This window comes from Lontra canadensis, unplaced genomic scaffold (assembly GCF_010015895.1).
Source record: "Lontra canadensis isolate GAN:19392208 unplaced genomic scaffold, GSC_riverotter_1.0 scaffold10, whole genome shotgun sequence".
NCBI classification, from domain to species: domain Eukaryota; kingdom Metazoa; phylum Chordata; class Mammalia; order Carnivora; family Mustelidae; genus Lontra; species Lontra canadensis.
This window is the reverse complement of record NW_022631004.1, coordinates 15482540-15497315: the sequence shown is the minus strand read 5'-3', so window position 1 is coordinate 15497315 and position 14776 is coordinate 15482540. Positions and strand designations below refer to the sequence as shown.

The 14776-nt window shown below is 35.9% G+C and overlaps 1 protein-coding gene across 4 annotated transcripts in view; it reads left to right on the top strand.

The window, feature by feature from the left end:
* Window positions 1-14776, top strand: part of INTS9 (integrator complex subunit 9) — a 105425-nt gene that overhangs the window by 21483 nt on the left and 69166 nt on the right. For 3 of the 4 annotated variants that reach the window (XM_032855707.1, XM_032855710.1, XM_032855708.1), the window contains exon 2: window positions 13126-13253. In XM_032855707.1, the coding sequence (XP_032711598.1) occupies window positions 13126-13253 (128 nt within the window). Of the gene's footprint in view, window positions 1-13125; window positions 13254-14776 lie in introns of those variants that run through there. The other variant, XM_032855709.1, reaches the window with a different exon arrangement.

Sequence of the window (14776 nt, the reverse complement as noted above, 5' to 3'; positions counted from 1 at the left end):
CCTTCTTTGTCTATCCCAAGCTCTCTGCTTTAGAAGTAATCTAGCAGGGGTTAGTGGTACAACAGGAAAACAGTATTGATAGAGAATTAGAAAAGATGACTACAAAAAACTACAGTTACTCTTACTGCTGAGAGCCTTAGTTTTTTTTTTTTTTTCCTATCCAACTATCCTATCTGTATTAAACCTGTGCTCTGATCATAAATCATAGGTTTCCTTCTAGTATATCGGTGGATGATTGAAGAGAAGGCATTAAGAACTTGTGCTGGTTTGAGTGCAAATTCAGTCTTTTATTAACTGTGTGATCTTGGGCCTTAACAATTGAGTTGGTATCAGTACTACTAACTTTAGTTGTTGGGAAAGAACTAATTAAATACTGGATAGAAAATATTTGTCAGTAATTCGTATTGTTAGTGAAGGTAATTCGTACAGTGAAATTTCCAATTGCTGTTTCTTCCTAAGCTAGGGTCTAATTTTATTTTTAGAATTCCTTTTCAAGTGTCAGCATTAATGTGCATTTTTATGAATATGTATATTGTATAAATATAGCTATCGTGTTAATATAACATTCCTAGTAATTAGATAATGATCAACATCATTTGAAAAATTTCTTGTAAAATTATAAAGCCTTGCTGAATCTTTTTAGAGAAGTGTTTTGCCAAACTTCGTAAGACTAGGAAAGCATCAAGGAGTTCACTGACAGTACTAATGTAATCTCAGATTTTAAGACTAAAAATGTGGAAGTTATCCTTGTTTCTTTCCTATCCCTGCCGAAGGCCATATCTTGTTGAACCATCCTTCTCACGAGGTAGCATTCTCATTTATTCCACTTCCACTGCCATGTCAGCACTATTTAAGTCTTGTTTACTTTTACATCAGGACATGTATATCAAAATGAAAATTGCGGACCATTATCACTATTCAGCACAGTTCCTTAAGACTTAGTAAATATATCTAGCAAACGGTTTACTAATACTAAAATATTTATCCATTATGATCTCTTGAATTTTATTTTTGTACCATGAGACTTTTTTTATAAGGAAAATAGCACTACAGATTTCGACAATAGTAGGAAAGGTATAGTTACATAATTCCAATGTCTGAGGAAATGTCTGATAACAATACAAAAAAAACCACCTTACTATTTGTTACTAATATTAAATAGATGTTAGTAATTTGCCTTTTTTTGTGATCATATCTCCTCTCCTCCCATCCCCTTTTTAAAGACATAAGTTATATCTAAATCTAAGATCACCAACCTTCACTTTTCCTCCCTCTTCCTAGGTTACTGCTTTCCTCAAGTTGATGTGTATCATACCTGAACATGCTTCTGTTAGTTTAGCATATATTATAGTATGTATTCAGTATTATTAGGTATTGCCAAATTATTCTCCAGTCACACCAATTTATACTCCATTTTTACTGTATTCTCTGCAATACTTAGTATCATCAGTCTGTTTGCTCATTATTGTCTTATTTTGCATTTCCCTGATTCTAGTAATTTTGAGCTTTTTATATCTACATTTATTGCCCACTTTTGTTTCCTCATTTCTTTTTTTTTTTTTAAAGATTTTATTTATTTATTTGACAGAAAGAGATCACAAGTAGGCAGAGAGGCAGGCAGAGAGAGAGGAGGAAGCAGGCTCCCTGCTGAGCAGAGAGCCCGATGTGGGGCTCGATCCCAGGACCCTGGGATCATGACCTGAGCCGAAGGCAGAGGCTTTAACCCACTGAGCCACCCAGACGCCCCTTGTTTCCTCATTTCTTTTGAGTTTTAAAATCTTTCTTCTTGTTGATTGGCATGAGTTTTTTTGTTTTTTTTTTTTAAGATTTTATTTATTTGACAGAGAGATCACAAGTAGGCAGAGCAACAGGCAGAGGGAGAGGAAGAAGCAGGCTCCCCACTGAGCAAAGAGCCTGATGTGGGGCTCGATCCCAGGACCCCGAGATCAGGACCCGAGCTGAAGGCAGAGGCTCAACCCACTGAGCCACCCAGGCGCCCCTGGTATGAGTTTTTAATACCGAATATGATACTAGTGCTTTTTTAGTAACACGTATTGGAAATAATTTCTCCCAGTCTCTGGCTTATGTTTGCACTCTTTAATGGTATCCTTTGACGATTTTCATTTTAAACTACTATAGTCAAGTTTCTTAATCTTTCTGTTATGGTTTGTACATTTTTGTCTCTTAAGAAATTCTCTACTACCCCAGGGTAATAAAGTATTTATCCTTTTTTTGTTATTCAATAAAAGTTTTAAAGTTTTGCCTTCATATCTTCAGTACTTAAGTCATTTGAAATTAATTTTTGTGTATGATGCAGCCTTTTTTTTTTTTTTTAATGGGTTGCCAACTTCCCCAGCACCATAAATTGGAAATACCACTTTTATCATATGTCAAGCCCCGAGGTATGTGTGTGTCTCTTTTCTGGACTGTTTATTCCTATTTCACTGGTCCATTAGCTATCACAGTATAATATCCATTGTTGATTACATTACAGTAAGTTATAATGTCAGAAAATTTAATTCTTCTCAGTCATTTCTCTTTAATATTTTCCTAGGTAATCTTAGCCCTTGACTCTTCGATATGGTTCTTAAATTTTATAAAAAGTAGGTTAGTGAAAATCCTATTTTTTGCAACATTTTATTTTCCTTTCCAGTTAATATTATCTTTAACTAGAATTTTTAATTTTTTTCGTAAACATTTTACATTTCTTTTTTACTTTGATGGTGCATTTAATTTTTTGCCATATAAATGGTATTCTAATTTTTAACTCATTACTCTTACTAATTGTTTGTTGCTGGCATATAAGAGCTCAGTTAATTTTGGTACATTGATTTTTGTATCTAGCAACCTTGAGGAATGCCCTTATTAGCTGTAATAGTTTGTTTTTAGAATGTCTTCTAATTATATCCGTTGTGAACAATCACTTTTTATTTCTCCACTTCTAATTATCTTTTAGTTTTCTTGCCTTATTGCATTCTATAGCATTTCCAGGTATACTATGAGGTTTAAGCAGTCATAGTGAATGTCCTTGTTTTGTTCTTGACTTTAAGGAAATAGTTTCACATACTTCATTGTTAGCTGTGATGTAGGATTTGGTTCGGAACCTTTTATCAAATTAAAGAAGTACTTTCCATTTATAGTTTGGTAAGAATTTTTGCCTAGAATCAATGTTGTGTTTTTCAAATACATTTTCTGAATCTTTTGAGATTTGCTTTTTCCTATATTCATTTATGTGTGAATTATACTAATAGGTTTTCTGATGATGTACCAGGAAGCAAAACCATTACACAAAAATCAATTGGCTAAAAGTTTTTTTTTTTAATGTTGTATTTGAATCAGAAACAATCTAAGTCACTTCCTTATTCCACTAGCAGGGAGAAACTCAAACTGAACTTGTTTTCTCTTTGCTCATAGATCTTCATGAGTTAGTTAAATAGACAAAGGAGAAGAAGGAAAAAATTGGTGATATCATTTGTAACTTATTTCTTTAATACTGTTGCCTATAAAAAGCAGTTCCTTCATGGTGCTGTGCAATTCTCCCAAACAATATTAAAGAGCTTTTGGCATTAACTCAACCTAGAGGTTATAGGTTACATTAAAGATAATTAAAGGTAGTTCAGCAACAAAACTACTTTACAGTGAGTAAATCCTATCACTTTTTTTTTAATGCAAGTGAAAATGCAACAAAAGAAAATTATTGCTACGATGGGTTATAGACCAGTTTAATAGTTAAATTTACTTGGGACTTTTGCTTTATCTTACATTAGCTAGCTAACTAATTTTCTTTGTTTACTACCAGATTATAAATTCAAACTACATTCTTATCAATTCTAAGTCGGGCCTTTTAGAGCACATCATTTTAGAGCACATCAAAAAAAAATTTTTTTTTTATCCTCTCTGATGATCCCTTTTTCTCTGTGTAGCATGGAAGGCCATGGTGGTTAAGAGTATTCTTTCTGGATCTCACTGTCCTGGATTCAACCCTAGGATAGCTCTTAAAGCTTTAGAACCATGTGCAAATTTCATAATCTCTCTGTCTCATTTTCTTCATTTGTAAGATAGGAATACATTTCCTACCTCATAACATTCTTAGGAAGATTAAAGGAATTAAATGTAAAGTTCTTGCAGAGTGCCTGACACTGCATAAACACCATATCTTAATAACTGTGTATGTTATAATTATTTTTAAACAGAACCAGGCAATAGGAGAATATATATGATATTTCGGTCCATGGTTCTTTCTGCAAAAGACCATGGCTTTATTCCTCAGAGCCAATTCACTATAAAAAATTCAGTTTTCCATGACCATATTGCCAAGTGTAGCTGATGTACTAATTTGCTAAATCTTTTGTTTTGTTTTATGACGTTTTCATTGTTTTATGAAAAATTCATACTGCTTTTGAAGATTTCTGTGAGGTTAAGTTGGTTGGTCATTATTTTGTCTTCATAGCAGCTTTTTTTTTTTTTTTTTAAGATTTTATTTATTTATTTGACAGACAGAGATCACAAGTAAGCAGAGAGGCAGGGGCAGTGGGGGGGGACAGGCAGGCTCCCAGCTGAGCAGAGAGCCCAATGCAGGGCTTGATCCCAGGACCCTGAGATCATGACTTGAGCCAAAGGCAGAGGCTTTAACCCACGGAGCCACCCAGGTGCCCCCTTCATAGCAGCTTTTAAAAATATTAGAATTGCTGACCCCTGAGGTCATGATATGAGTCTTTTTAGTAGTAGATTTAATATTCAGAAACATATTTTAAAATCAGTAATCCAGAACCCTCAAAGGCTATGTACCTCAGTGAAAGGAGTGCTAGAAAAGTACCATTTACTTGCTCAAGAGGTCAGTAAGGAAGATTGTCTCTGCATGGAGCTTGAGCCAATGCTTTGAGAGAGTTAAAAGTCTGATTAATAAGCTCCTTTATATAGTTATAGATATTCAAGCTGAGAAATCAACATAAAAATTGATCTAAAGATGGTGATAGTTCTTGGGACCTGACCCAACCCTTTCTGCATAGAATTTACATAGATATAGATCCACTGAAGGTGGTCTTCCAAAATTTTAAAACAACAGCAAATGAAATCCACTGGAAGACTCAGCAGGTATAGCAAGACTCCTAAGAACTTCAGAAAATTGTATAACCTGCTGGAGAGTCTAAAATTAATATGTTAAAGTGATTAAAGACATATATGGAGATATCAAACTATGAAAAGAAGAAAATGCTAACTTTTAAAGAGATATTTATTAAGCTTATTTTTAAGTAATTTCTCTGCTCAATGTGAGACTCAACTCACAACCCCGAGACAAGAGTTGCATGCACTACCAGCCAGATGCCCACAAGATACTTTTTTTTTTTTTTTTTTTCCCCAAAGAGAACCTCTAAGAATGCCAAGGCGGCTCAGTCACTTAAACATCTAACTCTTGGTTTCAGCTCAGGTCATGATCTCAGGGTTGTGAGATTAAGCCCCATGTCAGGCTCTACACTCATCACAGAGTCTACTTAAGATTCTCTCCCTCTCCCTTTGTCCTTCCCTATCCCCACTCACTCTCTCTCTCTTTCCAAAAAAAAAAAAAAATGTTAAAAAGAGAACTTCTAGAAATGAAAAACAGACACTGAAAAGAAAATTTCAGTAGAGGGTTTAAATAGCAGATTTGACACTACTGAAGAAAGAACTAGCTAGCAAACCATAAGGTAGAGCTGAGGAAAGTATCCAGAATTCACAGAACTCTAAAAGCAAAATACAAAAGGATAATTTAGTCACAGAGATGGAGAGTAAAATGAAACATTACAACATACACTTAATAGGCATTTCACTAGTAGAAACTAGAAAGAATGGGAGAGACAATATTCAAAATTATAATAGCTGGCAATTTTTTTACAGTTGTGATAGACAAGTCCTTGTAAGAAGCATAAATCAAAAAGAAAGTTATACCTATGTAAATTTTAATGAAAGATCAGAACATTCATGGCAAAGAAAAGAATTTAATTGCAACCTGTAATGGAACACCAGTTAGACTGGCAGCAGGTTTCCCATTAGCAAATAGATGCCAGAAGACAAGTTGGATATTTATGTCCTTAGTGTTCTGAAGTAATTTGCTACCCTATAATTCTGCTTCCATCACTGTTGAGAAGTAAAGTTAAAACTAAGAAATTTCCAGACCAGTAATGATTAAGAGTTTACCTTCTGAACACCATCACCGAAGGCTATATACTAAGGGATGTATTCCAGGAAGAAGGGAGTTGAATCCAAAAGGAAGAAATGGGTATAAAAAAAGGATTGGTGAGCAAAGATGAGTTAAAATGTTGGCAAATGATCATTAACTGTGAAAAATAGTATAAAATCATTGACTCAACAGTGCTATTAAAACATATCTTTCCTTCATTTACATAGCATCAGGTAAGAACAAAGCAACGAGAATTAAACCATGACACAATGCTTTAATCATGTCACTGATTAATCTGTTAAACTAAATTCCCTTTCCTTTGAAATTTCTTTTATCTAGTCAAAGGAATATGGCAGTTGCCTTCACGTGAATTTCTTTGACTGTGATAGGGAATCCTTTTGTACATATCTTAGTTAGCAAAGCTTCATTAACTTGTGGGTAGCTTCCATAATAGAAAAAAGTCAATAAATAACTAAAACTCAATAAACCAAAAAACAACAGTATAATCATATTACTGAGAAATACAGATGTAACTAGAAGAAATAGCTGGAAGAGTCAAAAGTAGTTAGCTTACAGAATGGGACTATGAGATTTTTTATAGCTTATAAGACTATTTGATTCACTGTTAACTATGTATGTGTGAAACTTCACTTAAAATACCACGTGAGACAATGATTCACCAAAGGAAAAATACTAGTAATACTACTGACTCTTATTTACCTAGTAGTGAAGCTTCAAAATATATAAAACAACATTTGACAAAATTATAAGTTGACAAGTTTTTCTCTCCTAAGACTCAAGCAAGTAAGAGTATGGGAGATTTAAGTAAGGTAATAAAGTTAATCTATTCTGTATACACAATTAGATTATGTCTTTTCAATTTTCATTTATAATTGGATCATTGTAAAAAATCAACTATTTAGAGTGCACAGAGTCATAAAGCAAATTTAAATAAAGATCCGAGAAGTAATATACAAATTCCATTCTCTGACCATAATAAAATTAGAAGTCAGTAACCAAAAGATAATCATTACCACCTGTATATTTTGAGATTAAACCAAACACACTTGTAAGCAGTTTGTGACTCAAAAAATAAATCATAATGGAAATTACATAGTATTTAGAAATGCATACATTGAAAACACAATATAAACTTGTAAAACACATCCAGAGCATCACTTACAGGGCTGTTTATAGCCTGAATGCGTATTTTAGTCAGCTACACATCCAACTGCAGAAATTTTTAAATGTAGCAGTTTAACAAAACAAAACAAGGGCCGCCTGGGTGGCTCAGTGGGTTAAAGCCTCTGCCTTTGGCTCAGGTCATGATTCCAGGGTCCTGGGATCAAGCCCCACATTGGGCTTTCTGCTCAGCAGGGAGCCTGCTTCCTCCTTTCTCTTTCTGCCTGCCTCTCAGTCTACTTGTGATCTGTCTCTCAAATAAATAAATAAAATCTTTAAAAAAAATAAAAATTAAAAAAAAAACAAAAATAAAATAGAGCAAAAATTAAATAGAAATTAGAAAGCAAAAATACACTTATTGATAACTGGATGGTTGCTTATGAACTAAGGAAGAAAATATTTTAAATTGTAAAGGAAGAAAAAAATAAAATTAATAGAGAAAATACTGCATTGCTCCTGGCTCAGAGAAATGTTGTTACATATTAAAAATGGCAGGGGGGCCAGCCAGGTGGTTCAATGGGTTAAGGCTCTGCCTTCCGCTCAGGTCACAATCTCAGGGTCCTGTGATTGAGCCCCTCACCCGGCTCTTTGCTCAGCAGGGAGCCTGCTCCCTGCCCCCCCCCCATCTGCGTACTTGTGATCTCTCTCTCTCTCTGTCAAATAAATAAATAAAATCTTTAAAAAAAAAAAAAAATGGGAGGGGCACCTGGGTGGCTCAGTCAGTTAAGCATCTGTCTTCACCTCAGGTCATGATCCCAGGGTCCTGGGATTGAGCCCCACATGGGGCTCCCTGCTTAGCAGGGAGTCAACTTCTTCTCCCTTTCCTGCTACCCCTCCCCCAGCTTGTGCACTCACCATGCGGTCTCTCTCTCTCTCAAATGAATAAATAAAAAATATTTTTAAAAATATTTTTTTAGGGGCACCTGGGTGGCTCAGTGGGTTAAAGCCTCTGCCTTCGGCTCAGGTGGTGATCCCAGGGTCCTGGGATCGAGCCCCGCATCCGGCTCTCTGCTCAGCAGGAAGCCTGCTTCCCTTCCTCTCTCTCTGCCTGCCTCTCTGCCTACTGTGATCTCTGTCTGTTAAATAAATAAAATCTTTAAAAATATATATATATTTTTTTAAATGGCGATATTCCCTAAATTAACATATAGATTGAATGTAGCCTCCATTGACATCCTTGGGAAAATGTGTCTTTAGAACTGAAGTCTAGTCATTCTAATGTACTTGAAAATATTGCAAAGTATAAACATTACAGCATTAGAAGTAAAAATAAAAAACAAGCCCCATGGACAAAACAGAGGCTTCAAAAATATAAACGGCTATAGGACTTGGAGGTGTAAGTTACAAACCAAGAATAACTTAAAGGTGAAAGGAGTCACCTTTCATGAATTTTGCTAGGGCATTGAGGAAAATGGACTTGGGTTTTTTGTCCCAGTTATGGATAAGAGATTAATTTAAGACTATTTATGAAAACAGTATTTTCAGAGATCAGTTGTTTGTCACCATAATAGCTATTCTGAAATGTGTTAATATCAAAAGAAAAGCAGCAAAGAAAGAACACAGATGTTGTTAAATTCATCCATGTTGAGTCATGAGCATTTGTTATACTAATTTTGCTTACTTGTATGTTTGAAACGTCCCGCAATTTTTTTAATGAAAGTAAAGAATGGGAAAAATATGTAGTATGTTTAACTGAAAAAAAATTATAAAAAAATAAATGCATATATATATATATATATATATATATATATATATATACATATGTTCCATAACCACATTCCATTTATTCGGTATTAAAAGGAGATCAACAGGGAGACAAGTAAATGTTGATAGTAAATCTTTACACAGAAAAACCTGCAGCTTTGTTACTAGTTAGGAATAAAACTAACAGGAAAGCATTGCTCTGTGTTTATTAAGCTAGAAAAAGATTATAAAACCTTATATTAGCTAGATTACTCATTTCTGTACTCGGTAGTGACTGTATCTTCCTAGAGGGAAAACTAGCAATAGACCGTATTTATAAAATTATTCACTCACTTTACCTAGTCTGTGGGATACACAAGTGTCTGAGACATTAGTGAATACTACTATAGAATAGAATTTCTTCTCTAAAATGCTGTAAATTTAGGTGACCCTCCCAAATATAGGTGGCCTTTTCAGCCCTTTAATTGTTCTGTAAACTAGCAGTAAACACATACTACAGGTCGGGCAGTTTCCATGCTTTCAGTCCTCCCAGCTTGAGGAGGGTAGTTTCTATTACTGCATCTTAGAGATGGGGGAACTCAGTCTTTGCAGAGTGAAGTGATTTTCCCCACATCACGCATTAATAATGAGCTCACTCAGGATTTGAGCCCAGGCAGTCTTACTTCAAACCCCCTGCTTTTTGAATCATTTCTCCAAACTCCTTCTCAAAATGAAAGCCATGTATCAGGTAGTTGACTTTCCTGTGCAGGGCCATTTAATTGCTTCAGGATAGCTACTACTAATATTACAGCTTCATTTAAGTATAGATTCTAGATGGTTTTGACCATAATGCTGATGGGAATAAGCAGTGAAACAGATCTTCTGATATATAACTGATGACATTGTAAATAGGTACAGCCTTTTTTGGAAAGCATTTTGGCAGCATATTTCAGGAGCCATAAAATGCTCATATTTTTTGACCTAGTTAATGCCACTTCTGGGAATCCTCTAAAGAAATAGTCTAATATGGAAAAAGCCATAAGCACTAAAGTGATCACCACAGCCACGTTTGTAATAGAGCAACTGGAGGCAACCCTAAATGTTCATCAGTAAAGGAATGATTAAACACACCGTGGTATATTTACTTAGGCAGCCAATAAAAATGAAGTGTGATGCAACATAGACAAAGAAAACACAGTCATCTTGAGCTTTCAAAGCAGCATACAGCTGTATGTTCACTAAAATTACAGCTTTTACAAATAAGAAAAAAGACGGAGGGGAGCCTGGCTTGGTCAGGTAAGCTTCTGCTGTAGGCTCAGGTCATGATCTTGAGGTCCAGGAATCAAGCCCTGTGTCCGGCTCCCTGTTCAGTGGGGAGACTGCTTTTCCTTCTGCCCCTTACCCCGCTCACGTTCTCTCTTACGCACACTGTCACTAAAATAAATAAATAAAGTCTTTAAAAAAGAAGATGGCATAGAACAATGGTTGTGGGTGATTATTTTTCTTTCTGCTATTTTTCAGGCTTTTGGTAATACAGATTTATTCCTAGTTTTAAGATTTAAGTCACATGATTACTTAATGTTTTTGTGTATTCATCTCCTAACCTTCACTAGATTATGAGCTGCGTGTTTAAAAAGAGCATCACTGGACACAGGCGAACTTCAAACACCTTGCAGGTGCCTCCTTTGCTGGTTGCGTGAACCTCGGCCAGTCAGTCAGTCTCAGCTGACTCATTTGACCCATGAAGTGAGCAGTGCAATTTGCAAGACATGAGTGGAATCTTTTTGGAGTGAGGAGACCTTGCTGTATGTCTTTGGCTCTTAGACAAGTGGCTCAAACTTTGTAAAGCTCAATTTCCTCATGCATAAAAATGGAGCTAGTGAGATCAAGGTCTGGCACTCCCTTAGTAGAGGCTCTGAAAATGTTCCTTCCATTCAGTCACAGCCCTTACAAAGTGTTCCGCACCTTTCTTTATCCTTACATGACAAGAGCAAATACAAAGTCTTCAGCTAACTCCTTTTGAGCAGCAGCTTTTACATGTCCATCTTCTGGCATAACTTGTTATCTATAATTTAGAGTTAAGGATGAAGGACAAAAAGCTTTGTCATTCAGCGTGGCCCAAAAAGTTTTCAGTTTTTAGTCTTTTTTTTTCCAACTGTACAAGTGTAGATAAATGGTCATTGTCAAACATTTGGAAAATACAGAAAGCTGGAAGAAGAGAATTATACCATAATCTTTCCACCTAGAAGTAACCATTATACATTTCATTTTATTTCTTCTTAATTTTTTCTGAATATCGGATTTTTTTAAAAGAGAAATAAAGGAAAGCTCTTATTAGAACATTTGTTATGTTTGGGGCAAGTTTAATATGATGTTTGTGTTTGTTTTGAGATAGTTTACCTTCAGTAAGTTACTCTTATATAGGGATAAAGACCAAGCTAGCAATAAGGAAACAGATGGAGGATGTGGGTAGGGATAGTTCTTTTTTTTTTTTTTTTTTTTTTTTTAATTTATTTGACAGAGATCACAAGTAGGCAGAGAGGCAGGCAGAGAGAGAGAGGAAGGATAGCAGGCTCCCTGCTGAGCAGAGAGCCTGATGCAGGGCTCAATCCCAGGACCCTGGGATCATGACCTGAGCGGAAAGCAGAGGCTTTAACCCACTGAGCCACCCAGGTGCCCCGGATAGTTCTGTCTTAATTAGTAGGACAGTTTTTTTTTTTTTTTTTCTGTATTTCTGATACCTGTAAAAGAATGAACTTAGGTAAAGTCTAACTACCCAAATCATGCTTCCTGGACTTTTTTTTTAGGACAGTTACAATTTTAAATAGCTTGTGATGTTTTCTTCACAAGTTATCCTGTACCTTTTCAGACCATGAGCTGTGAATTTTGGTTTGGAAAATATAGTCATCATACATAAACTTGGAATAAAGAAAAAGCTTACAGAATAACCACAATTTCTTGGCTCTTGTCCTTATCATTTTTAGAACATGCAATTTTAAAAAATTATCAGTCCCTGTAATATCCTCTGGAAAAAAGGAGGAAATGTATCCAGTGACAGAACCAACAGAGCAGCAAATACCTAGAAAGACAGCCTGAGCTACTGTGGCCATGTGGGGCCAGGCATTGATGTCACATTACTCTGACTTGTGTTGGACTTGTACTTAAATCAGAAAGGGAGAATGTACTTGTTGAGGGATTGAGAGCATTGATCCCTCCGTTTTCTGGACTTTGCTGTGCAAGGGAGGCTTCTACAGGATGACTTTAAGAGTAGGGGAAAAGGTCTTTTCCCTCTTTCATTTCTTTTCTTCAGAGCAGCAATAGAATTATGAAAGGTGACAGGGTACATCCCATATAAATAATTTTCAGTGTGGCATATCTGTCATTCCCACTACATCGAGGAGGACATGAGAAATGTTCGAGGTCAGTGTATTGTCTTGCCTCATCACTCTCCTTTGAATATGCCACTGTGGCTTGTGCCCCTTTGACTTCTGAGGTCTGCTGCCCCAGGCAAGAGACTCTTGATTGGTTGGGAGTAGGTGTCCCTCATTCCTATTTAAGTATCTGCACATCAGGGAAGTCACTTGTCCTTTTGAGTCATTTCTTCTGACAAAGATGGGCCATAACTCCTTATTGATACTTGGCTTATTAACCCTTTCCAGTCACTTCCTCTTTGAGGAAAATCACTTGACCTCTTCACAGGAGAAAAACTAACCTATAGCACTGTTTGAGGATCCAGCTTGGAACTTAATGGACCTCTATAGCTTAAGGCAGTACTTAGGTACATTGGGACAGTGGGGATTTGGAAGTGTCCTGTGAGGGGTTGGGGCAGGGGCAGATAACTAAACCCTGTAAACTTTCTACTTCGAATAATTTTGGTCCCTCCAAAAGTGTGCTTGCCTGAGATAGAACTTGGTGCCCTATGAAAAATTATGACATGAGCCTTTTGAACTGCTGAGGGAAGTAGTAGCCAGAAGCTGCAAAGAAAGTTAGCTGAATTTACACACTGTTCTTATAAGAGAAGTGATCAGTTTTACTTAATTCACTGGACTCTTTAGACTTTTTCTATAATTGGTTATTGTTAAAAATGATTTAATTTTTTTCAGTATTGCCTGTCGGGGCACCCGACTTTACCCTGCAATGTGCTCAAATTCAAATCAACTACCATTATGTTGGACTGTGGACTGGACATGACTTCCACTCTCAATTTCCTTCCTTTGCCGCTTGTTCAGAGGTATGTGCTGCTGCATCTGGGACAAAATGAGCTTTAGTTTGTTGAAAAATGGTGCTGCTTAGCATAAAGATTACCAGTACCTTGTGTGTTGTCCTTAGTTTACTTTGTTCACTTAAAAATGTTCTTCATCAGAATTATTTCTTTGGCTGGGTTGATGGAAAGTGTTGTATTGATTTATTGATTGACTTCTTTATTATAACTTCTTCTGAGCATCTGTAAAATGTTCCTGCAACTGCCCTGTGCAAGTGAGGTCATGTATATTTCATCTTTCTTGCTAATTCATGTAGGAGCTGATAAATGGTCAACTGATGAGCCCAAGAATTGAATTTTAGAATCATTTAACTGCCTTTGCAGGGACTTGACATCATAGAGCCTGACATTTCTTTTTGATAAGTATCTATATGTTATTTTCATAATAGCTATAGATATCATGGAATCACATATGAAGCCAAAGTCCTTGTCTTAAAACAGATTACCCAAAACCTATAGTCACCACTGTTTACTCTTACTATGACTTTGTCTAAAAAATTGTTTTCCCAGCTTGCTGCTAATTGAAAACAGCAATTTGTAAGAGAGGTGGGTAACTTACAGAAGCAAATATATTCCCAGTAACAAAAAGTATTTTCACATAGGAGAGACAGAAAAGCTATCTAAAGCAGATTTAAGAGCTTAAAAGCATAGCAACCTGGGCAAACCATCTAATATATCTCATTCATTTCTGAAGACATCACTGTGTGCAATGATTATTCATAATGATAATTTTCTAGAGAAAGTATAATTAAAACTCAGCCTTTGATTTTTTTTCTGAGATAAGGGACACAATAAGGTGAAGGGGTCAGAAAGAATTCAGAGATAATTTCAGATTACATTTTATGCAAAGCTGATAAAATTCAGTTATCACACAACACTTAGAAATACATTTATTATCCACAGATATTCTGTCTATATATATAATTACAGTTGCTTCAGAAACTGTAGGTATCATATTTCTGTAAAAAATGACTGACAGGTTATTTCTTACTGAAATAGTCTGATATTATTGTCTGGTTCCCCCCAGAGATTACAGTTTTAATTTATTTTGTGTTTATTAAGAATCTGCACTGTGCTGGATCAGAGGATACAGACGTGAATAAGACAACTTTCCTTTCCTCATGGAGCTTTTATTCTGTTGGGAAGGAAGTATTCCACAGCCAAAGACTTCATTACACTTGTTTCACATGCTTGTGATAATTACTAAACAAATTTTTAGATCGGGTATTACGAGAGTTTCCAAAAGGGGGCCTGCACACTCTGCAAGGTCATGAGTTATCTTGCTGCTCCAGTCCTGAGCTGGGCAGACAGTTCTAGCTGCATATTTTCCCTTTCCTGTTCATTCTTGTCTTTACCTAATTCTTTATTCTCACTGACTCAGCATTGGAATCCACTTCCACTCTCTTCCCCTTATCATTGTTCTTCTGTCAGAGGGAAGTTACGCTAGTGGGATGATTGGCAGCCCATATATATAGTTCCTTACAAAAAGTATT